The sequence below is a fragment of the Pinus tabuliformis genome, chromosome 5_2 (assembly GCF_031772625.1).
Source record: "Pinus tabuliformis cultivar Carrire ecotype Pingquan chromosome 5_2, CPIR1, whole genome shotgun sequence".
NCBI classification, from domain to species: domain Eukaryota; kingdom Viridiplantae; phylum Streptophyta; class Pinopsida; order Pinales; family Pinaceae; genus Pinus; species Pinus tabuliformis.
The window spans coordinates 712,128,112-712,137,833 of record NC_142306.1 but is presented as its reverse complement, the minus strand read 5'-3'; the positions used below and the strand labels follow the sequence as shown (position 1 = coordinate 712,137,833).

Sequence of the window (9,722 nt, the reverse complement as noted above, 5' to 3'; positions counted from 1 at the left end):
GTTCTCCTCTGTTCCTGCTTTTTTTGTGTTTTCTTGAATTAATTCCTTTACCTTTATGCCTTTGGTAGAATCCTTGTCTACTTCTTCATTTCCTTCCATTTCCATCTCTCCTTCTTCTTCCTGTAGTATACTGAACTTATTTTGACATTCTACTGGTACAGATTTTGGGTTTTGGGGTTTACTTACCGTTTCTTTTCCATGTCCCTTTTTTCTTTGGATTTCCTGGAATCCTTCATTTGCTCTTTCTGTTTCCTCCGTATCCTTCATTTGCTCTTTCTGTTTCCTCCGTCCTTCCCCTTTTTGCTTCAGCCTTCCTTGCTGTTTCCTCTCCAGCGTTCAGAGGGCATTGTTTAAATAGATGTCCGTATTCATGGCACCTTGTGAACCTGAAAGGTATATGTTCGTAATCCATTGGTTGTTGCCATATTTCATCATGGTATTCTAGCTCTATGTATTCAGGCAAGGGCTCTGATATGTTCATGTATACGCATATTCTTGCGTAGGATGTATATCTTCCTCTCTTTGTAGATTCCGATACTTTGACAAAAGACCCTATTGTATTTCCAATCCCCTCCAGGATTTCAGGGTCCCAGAACTCTATTTGTAGGCCGAATAATCGGACCCAGATAGGTGCTGCTAACATCTTTTCTTGATCAGGGTTATATCTGTCTTCCCAATGTCTCATGAATAAACCTGCATTGTTCATAAAATATGGGCCCCATTCAAGGATCCTTTCCTTGTCTTCTAAATTGGCAAATATCACTGTAAAAAAGCCCTTTGCCCCCAGCTTTAAATCAATATGGCCTTTTGGCTTCCACCTTCGGTGTATCCACTTTGTTAGGTCCTTTTCGACGGGCGAGAACCCTACAAACTTACATATCAAAGCGTGATCTCTCATATAACATCTGTGTTCTTCGAGTTTGTTGTTTGGGATCACGAACCTTGGTTTTTTTTGGGCTCTGGGTAGGCACCTGCCTCCTAATCTTGCTTGCCACTGATTCCCCATCACCAACGCATCCCTTCTTTCGTTCCCCGACTCTCTTCCTGATCTGCTTTTCCCCGCTATTACATTTTTGTAAGAGGGGATCTCTCCCCTCCTAGGTTCTCCGACCATGGCTTCTTTCAGTCCCTCCTGGCTCTATGAGCCTTCCTTCCTTCTTTCTGCGTCGCCTTATTTCTCTGGCGCTCCTGGTATTTGTCGCAGCCTTTATCTCCCCTGTTGCTCCTCTTTCGGTCCTTTCTCTGCAAACCCTAGTGCTTCAGAAACCCTCGCCATTCCTCCCCTTGGTTATCATGGTTTTGTTTGCCAAATTTCATAGATTAGCTTGAAGAGGATATGTTTGTGGAAATTTCCCAAAATTTTAGTCTAAATTTTGTAATACACACTACATGGGGAAATTGGGCGAAAGCGTTCAAAGAAGATTGGATTATTTTCTTTGGGAGTTAGGGATCTTTTAAATAATTATTATGAATTGTAAAATTTTAAATTAAAAGTTTTTAATCGTATTTTTTTTAAATAATTATTATAAATTTTAAAATTAAAAATTAAAAAAATTTATTCGTATAAATTTTTTTAATGTTTTTTTTTTAATAAGAAAAAAATGTTTAAAAAAAATTAATATAATAATTATTTAAAAAAAATTGTTTTTAAAAAAGTCCATAAGAAAAATTTAATTAATTAATTAATTTTATAAATAAAAATATAATTTTTTTAATGATTTATTTATTTATTTATTTTTAAAATAAGGAACAAAATTTGTTTTATAAAAAGAGGTTAATAATAATAATTTTTTTAATAAATAAAATTGTTTTAAAAAATAAAATTTAAATGTTAAATGTTAAATTTTTATTTATTTATTTTGGTTTTTTTAATAATCTTCATTTTTTTTAATATTTGAGTTAATTTTTGTTTTTTTAAATATTAATTTTACTAGTTTTTTTTTTTTTTTTTTAATACCTAGTTTTTGCTAATGTTTTGTTTTGTTTTTGTTTTTTTTCTCTATTTTTTACTTATATATATATATATATATATATATAAATATATATTTATATATATATATATATATATTTTATATATGTTTTTTAGAGACAATTATTTCATGTGGATTGAAAATTTAATTAACGATGTATAAATATGTAGAATATCAAAAATGCAAAATATCGACCTTCTTCTTTAATATGAAAAACAATAAAAACCTCACTACAAAAAAATAAAAATAAAAATAAAAACAAGAAAATATGAAGAAGAAGACCATTTCCAAAGTTATTAAATTTACAAAATAATTATTTACATTTCATACATTATAAAATTAAAAGTAAAAAAAGAAAAAACCTTTTAAAAAAGGCATGGTGTAGAATTACTACTTTTTAAAATCAACATCAAAATTACTACCATTCTAAAATGCAATGTATATAAATTTTTTTATAGTGCTAAAAACTATGCTCTAAAAAGAACATGTGTGTTCTACATCACCCCTTTCCAAAATCCTGTCACTTTTTTGCTATCTCTATAAAACGGGTAACAGTATCAGTTCCCGTTTCAAAGTTTACATTGTTCTGGGAGAACTCGATTAAAAGGGAATTTATTAGACCATCATTGTGCTATATGTGCAAAAATCTACAAGAATCCATGGATCACCTGGTTGACACCTGCAATATATCAACTTTGGGATAAAATTGTAGAGGGATTTAGAAGAACTGATAGAGTTTGAGGAGATGTTGTCTCGACTATCAAGACTTGGGCGAAAAACCCCTTCCAAAGCCAAGTTCTAAACATACTTTGGTTATGGCCCAACCCTTCTAGTCTAGGAATTTTGGGAGGACTATTTTATGACCAGCATAAAACTCAGGAGGGTATTGGTCTAGGCCTCCCAAAGAAAAAACCATCCTAGCATGGTGGAAATTTAATCAATCTAAGCCACAACACAATTACATGGCCTAGACCTAGAGATATAAGTCTAGCTATCTGGGCATGTCCAGAACATCATTACAAACTAAACTTTGACAAAGCTTCAAAGGGAAACATAAGGAAAGCAGGAATAAGAGTCATAAGAAACTACACAAGTGATATCCTTATAGTTTACAAAAGATACACAGGACATGGAAGCAACAATGCAAATGAGCTCAAAGACTTAATCCATGGTCTTCTCATTGCTAGGAATAGAGGTATCCAACCCCTCATTCTCCCTTGATAAGAATCAATAGATTTCTCCCATGTCAGGTGCAAGGAAAATTCTCTAGCGGAATTTTTAGCCAACAAAGGGGTAGAAAAACATGCTCAATGTGATGACATGAACCTAAAATCTCATGAAATTGTGACCTAGGCCTCCCAGCGCTCATCAAAAATCTCGGTTTCTCCACTATTTCCCTTCCCTTCAATACTTGGGTGCACCCTTAACTAACATGACCATCAAGCATTCCTCCTGGAGGGAACTTCTGGACAAACTCAACAAAAAACTCGAAAGTTGGACTTTCTGCTCTCTAAACATAGTTGGTCGTCATGTTGTTCTCAAATTCATGCTCCAATACATGTTGATATATATTTTCTTAGTCCTGGCCGCACCCAAGTGGGTCTTAAAAAGTATCAAAAATTTGCGAAGAATTTTCTTATTGGGAGGCAATCATCTTAAGCAAAAATGGTCGTTAGTCAAATGGGACACCCTTAATCTATCAAATGTAAAGGGAGGTCTTGGTTTGCAAGATCCAAAAATTGTTAACATGGTATTGGGAGCCAAAATATGGTGGAGGTGGGTTAAATACACATCAGAGTCCTAGACGCACCTATGGCACATGAAGTATGAAAATGAGTCAGTAAAGCATGGCCTTATGTGATTATCTTTATCAATCAAGGGATGCCTAATCTGGTACCTGACAAGCCACAACAAACACATTGTCCAAGTGCATAGCTTTTGGAAAATCCATGATGGAAAATCAACGAGATTTTGGGAGGATTCATGGCAACAAATTCCTAGCCTTGTCAGCAACTTCCAACTCCCCTTAAGCCAAGGCAATGCTTAAATATCATGGCGAATTCAAGTCCATCATTATTGATTAGAGGATGACAACACCGAAATCCAAAAATGGCATCTCCCAATGCTCTAGAAGGGAGAGGGACACGTGGAAGACTAAAAATATGCGGCACGAAATGAGTGTAAAATCATAAGGAAAAATGCAAGATCAGACATCTTGTGATGGGGCTATAAAAATCTAGGAGCCTTCACAGTAAAAGAGGTTTATCACCTAACTCTCCAAACACCACAAGATGACCTAGACTTGTTTTGGAAGAAGCTATAATCCTTAGGCTTATGGTTGAAGGTATCCATGTTCATTTGGCTTCTAACAAAGTGCATAATCCTTACCCAGGAGAACCTGATTAAAGGGAATTTATTGGACCCTCATTGTACTATATGTACAAAAATCAACAAGAATCCATGGATCACCTGGTTGACACATGTGTTATAGCAACTTTGGGATAAAATTGCACAGGGCTTTAGAAGAAATGATAGAATTTGAGGAGATTGTTGGCATTATGATACATATGTTGTACTTGATGGCAACCCACTCATCTCAGATGATAAATTATAGTGCAAAAAAGTTCACGCACTTTTATGCATAGAAAAGTTTATTTCATGTAGAGAAAAGTTCACACACTTTTATGTAGAGAAAAGTTTATTTCATGTAGAGAAAAGTTCACGCACTTTTATGTAGAGAAAAGTTTATTTCATGTAGAGAAAAGTTCACGCACTTTTATGCAGAGAAAAGTTCCTTTCATGAAGAGAAAAGTTCACGCACTTTCATGGTTGGCTCATGGTATTAGTCTGATAGTTTTTGATCCTATGGTTTTGGTCCGTGGTATTGCATCCAAAAGTGTTGATCTCAAGCACTTTCATGGTTGGTTCATGGTATTAGTCCGATAGTTTTTGATCCTATGGTTTTGGTACGTGGTATTGCATCCAAAAGTGTTGATCTCACGCACTTTCATGGTTGGTTCATGGTATTAGTCCAACAGTTTTTTGATCCTATGGTTTTGGACCGTAGTATTGTGGAAGGCCTAAGACTATAAAAGAGGAAGGAGATGATTTGGCAAAGTAGATCTGAAATATTTGTGATTGGGTTATGGTGCAAATCTGGATTTGAATGAAGGAGGAACCTTAGCGCATAAAGAAGGATAAGTTCTATTGATAGGTCATAATATTTAAGCTTGAATAATAATATCTTTGTATGAGGCGCATGCTTGATCTATAAATCTGACAATCTGGGTTAATTAGTGTCTGAATATTTGAAAGAATGAATTATCCTTTATAGATCTGCATGCAGGTTTCAGGTTGTTGAAGTAGCGCATATCCTTAAATTATGATCTAGCTGCCTCTGTTTATTGTTGCAGTATTCTGGGTTCAGAATTTGGTGTGTGGTTACTGTTACTGTGTTCTGGGTACAGCTGTCAGAGAAGTGTTTACTTGTTTCAGTGCTAATTGGGAAAAGGAGATTGTTTGATACAGATATACTTGATGATTGATTGATGTTCATGGATCCAGTCTGAAAATTTATGAAACGTGGTCCCTAGAAGAAAGAGAAGGTTGTAGCCTTCAGTAGGCCAGCACCTACGTACTAGTATCTTGGCTAGTACAAGAGGTAAGGGGGTTGTAGCTCCCTTCCAGGAGAAGCTGGAGAATGAGAGAGGGTTGTAGCTCTCTGCAGGTTGTAGCCTGCGTACTGGTAAAGGACTGCACCAGTACATTGTAAAAGGAAGTTTCTAATTAAAAGAAGATAGGGCGAATTGCAGCAGGTGGTTTTCACCCACATTGGGTTTCCACCTTATATCTTGTGTTCTTGTGTGTGACTATCCTCTGCTCTGTTTTACTGTTTCTGGTTACTGGTTATTTGATTCTGATACACAGATTAATAATCAATATCTGAAAGATAAAGTAAATAATAAGTTTACATTGTATACGCGGGTTTCCTTCTACATAGTTGCGTATATACGCGGTTTCAATTAACTGAAGTAGCATATATCATCTGGATTTGAAAAAGGAATATTTGACTTGATAATACTGATTCACCCCCCCTCTCAGTATTATTTCCAACAATTGGAATCAGAGCAGGTTCTTTTGAAGAAGCTTGATTGCTTGGAGGAAGATCCATCATCATGAGCAACTACGAGAGAGAAGCATCTATCAGGCCACCGATTTTTGATGGGACAAACTTCGTATATTGGAAGGTAAGAGTTACTGCCTATCTTCAATCACTTGGTACAGAGGTATGGGATATCATAGATACAGGGTACACTTTTCCTTCAGCAACAACTACAGATCCGGCCGAGAAGAAGAAGTATGAAACAAATGCAAAGGCAGTTAATACTCTATTAGGATGCCTATCTCAAGCAGAATTTGTCAAGGTTATGCAGTATAAATCTGCAAAAGAAATATGGGACAAGATTGTTCTGAGCTATGAAGGAGATGAACAGGTAAAACGAGAAAAACTTCAAACCCTTAGGATTCAGTATGAAAATCTCAGAATGCACAATGATGATAGTGTGGCTAACTATTTCCTTCGTGTAGATGAGATTGTTAATTATATGAAAAACTTGGGTGAAGAAATAAAAGAGGCTGTTGTGGTTGAAAAAGTTCTAAGATCTTTGTCCCCTAGATTTGAATCTAAAGTTTTTGCAATAGAAGAAAAGGAGAATCTTCGAAACCTTACCATGTCACAGCTACACGGGATTCTAACTACTTATGAAATGAGGAAAGGAGGACCATCAGACAGGAGAGAAGCAGCTTTCAAGGCTTCAGGCAAAGGAGACTACTATGAGTTAGGACATGCATCAGAAGAGGAAGAAGAATCGAATTTTGTCAAGAACCTTCAACGAGGTACTGGAAGATTCAGAGGTAAGTTACCCTTCAAATGCTTTGCTTGTCGGAGAGTCGGTCACTATGCTGCCAAATGTCCTCATAAGGATAAAGGGAAGGAACCTGTTAGATGGAACAAGAAACAGAACGCAACTAAGAAAAGTTACTACACTCATGAAGATAGTGATGGTATTTCAAATAATGATGAAGATGAACGAGGTAATAACTATAAACTTTTAATGGCTTTTGAAGATGATGATTACATGGATGCTATAGATGTAGATGGTTTTCATGAAGAGATTTCTAGACTCAAAATATGTTTAGAAGAAAAGAATATGATCATTGATACTTTGCAAATCCAACTTGATGAAAAGGAACAATTTCTTGAGAAGTTAGAATGTGAAATTGTTGGGCTTAGGAAAGAAATTGAGAAAACAAACACTCTTAATCTTAAATTTGTTAAAGGATCTGAAACTCTGGATGAGATCATCAATATACAACGCTCTCCACTAATCAACACAGGTCTGGGATATAATGGAGAAACATCTCAAGCATCCACCTCAAAGATTTATCTTGATGCAGCAAGGAGGCATGAACAAAAGCCCAATGAAGATCACCAGGTAAAACAGGGACGAATTCCATCAAGAATAAACAAAGACTACCAGGTAAATCAGGAGCAATCCACCTTAAGGGTGAATAAAAGCTACAATCAACCACAGGGAAGATCTTCTCAATTTGCCTCAAAGATGGATGAAAATAGAAACAACAATCATTTGGTTGGTAGATTTGATAATCGCAGAAGTTTCTTCAATGGTCAATGTTTCTCTTGCCATAACTTTGGTCACAAAGCAGCTCAATGTGTTTCCTATAAGACAGTCATGACCAGAGAAGCTCAAAAACAAAGAAGTATGACTAGGATTACGAAAAGGACCTATAAAAATTTTCGGCTCTTGAAAATGAAATTGAATGTTCTATTTGTAATAACTTTGGTCATGAAGATTCTTAATGCAGGAGCAGGTTTCGACAGACAAAGGTTCAAGCCTCAAGCACCAGAACATGGAGAATAAAGGAACCACAACCAGAAAGATGTGGGATAACCTTTTATGCAGAAGGACAGGAAAATCAATGGTACATCGACAGTGGATGTTCGAAGCATATGACAGGTGATAAAGATAAACTTGAATCATATAGTGTTTTAGAAAAGGGAAAGAAAGTTTCCTTTGGAAATGATGCCCCTGTAGTCATAAAAGGAAGAGGAACTGCTCAATTGAAGGAAAGGGTCAAATCTGGAAATGTTTTGTATGTTGATGGCTTGAAGCATAATCTTCTGAGTGTCAGTCAGATGTGTGATCAAGGAACCGAGGTAATATTTCGATCAAATGGATATAGTGTTCGTGATCTTGACACAGGAAAAACAATGATCAAAGGTAGGAGAACTCCAAATAATTTATAGATATTTGAAGAAGGACAACAACAATGCTATTTGAGCAAGGATGATGAACACTGGTTATGGCACCGGAGGTTGGGGCATCTAAGCTTTTCACAAATAAAGAAAGCATGCAAATACCAGGTAGTTCATGGTCTTCCAGATATCAAAATTCCAGACAACACAATATGCAAATCATGTCAGTTTGGTAAGCAAACCAGAACTAACTTCCCTGAGAAGGAAGGATCAACAAACAAGCCTCTTGAGCTAGTCCATACAGATGTAAGTGGTCAATTTAGGACAAGGTCACCTCGAGGAGGAGAATATTTTATATTATTCATTGATGATTTCTCCAGGATGGTTTGGTTAGGACTTATGAAGCATAAAGACGAAGCATTCGAAAAATTCAAATCTTTCAAAGCCTTGGCTGAAAACGAATCAGATCACAAAATTAAGTGCCTCAGGTCTGATAGAGGTGGGGAGTTTACCTCAAATGAATTTTTTGATTTTTATGAAGAACATGGAATAAGAAGGGAATTCTCTACAACTAGGACTCCTCAGCAAAATGGAGTGGTGGAAAGGATGAACAGAACAGTTCAACAAATGGCTCGTGCTATGCTTGATGAGTCTGGAACTCCTGCAACCTTCTGGGGTGAAGCTGCATTTGCTGTGGTTGTTATTCTCAACAAAACAAATGTCTGAGTGAATAGCACTCAAACTCCTCATGAGCTCTGGTATGGTGAGACTCCTTCAGTAAAGCATTTCAAAATATTTGGAAGCAAATGCTATATTAAGAATAATGATGAACAGCTTGGCAAACTTGAACCTAGAGCAGATGAAGGCATTCTCCTTGGTTATTCTCCCCACAGCAAAGCATATAAATGTTACAATAAAAGACTTAGAAGAATTGTTGACAACATTGATGTAGTGGTTGATGAAAAAGGATACATTCCTAGGCAAGTAAATTATGAAAATATCGAAGAGGATGAAGACTGCCCTCCAAATAAGAATGATGATGAAGAAGAACCTCAAGAGGCACCAGAGGAATAGATAAGGATAGAAGAGAAGACTCCATCCAGGTATGTTCAAAAGAATCATCCAGAATCTCAAATCTTGGGGCAAAAGGAGGCAGGCATATAAACAAGAAGAACAATTGCAAAAGCTTCAAGCTATTTGGCATTGCTCTCCTCCACTGAACCACAAAATGTAAGAGAGGCATGCAAAGATGAATGTTGGGTCAAGGCAATGGATGAAGAACTTGAGCAGATCGAAAAGAACAACACTTGGGAGTTGGTTCCTAGACCAAAAGATAAGAATGTCATAGGGACAAAATGGGTCTTTAAAAATCTTGGGAATGATCCAAATCTTGTATGCAGACTGAAAAAGGCTCTCTATGGTCTTAAATAGGCTCCAAGGGCTTGGTACTACCGTTTGGACAAATATCTTCATCA

At 36.2% G+C, this 9,722-nt stretch overlaps 1 protein-coding gene across 1 annotated transcript; it reads right to left on the bottom strand.

The window, feature by feature from the left end:
- Window positions 1–232: 232 nt before the first annotated feature.
- On the bottom strand, window positions 233–1,114 carry LOC149161149 (uncharacterized). Its single transcript, XM_089434790.1, has 2 exons — window positions 976–1,114; window positions 233–864 (listed from the first exon to the last, which is right to left on the bottom strand). The coding sequence occupies exons 1-2, from the start codon at window positions 1,112–1,114 to the stop codon at window positions 233–235; spliced, it is 771 nt and encodes a 256-aa protein (XP_089290916.1).
- Between the last annotated feature and the right edge of the window lie 8,608 nt (window positions 1,115–9,722).

Excerpts from the sequence above, each read along its gene's own strand:
- LOC149161149 (XM_089434790.1), bottom strand. The coding sequence starts at position 1,114 with ATGGTCGGAGAACCTAGGAGGGGAGAGATCCCCTCTTACAAAAATGTA. Across the intron at positions 865-975 it reads GTGGCAAGCAAGATTAGGAG|GGTTCTCGCCCGTCGAAAAG; the intron begins GCAGGTGCCTAC and ends GTAAGTTTGTAG.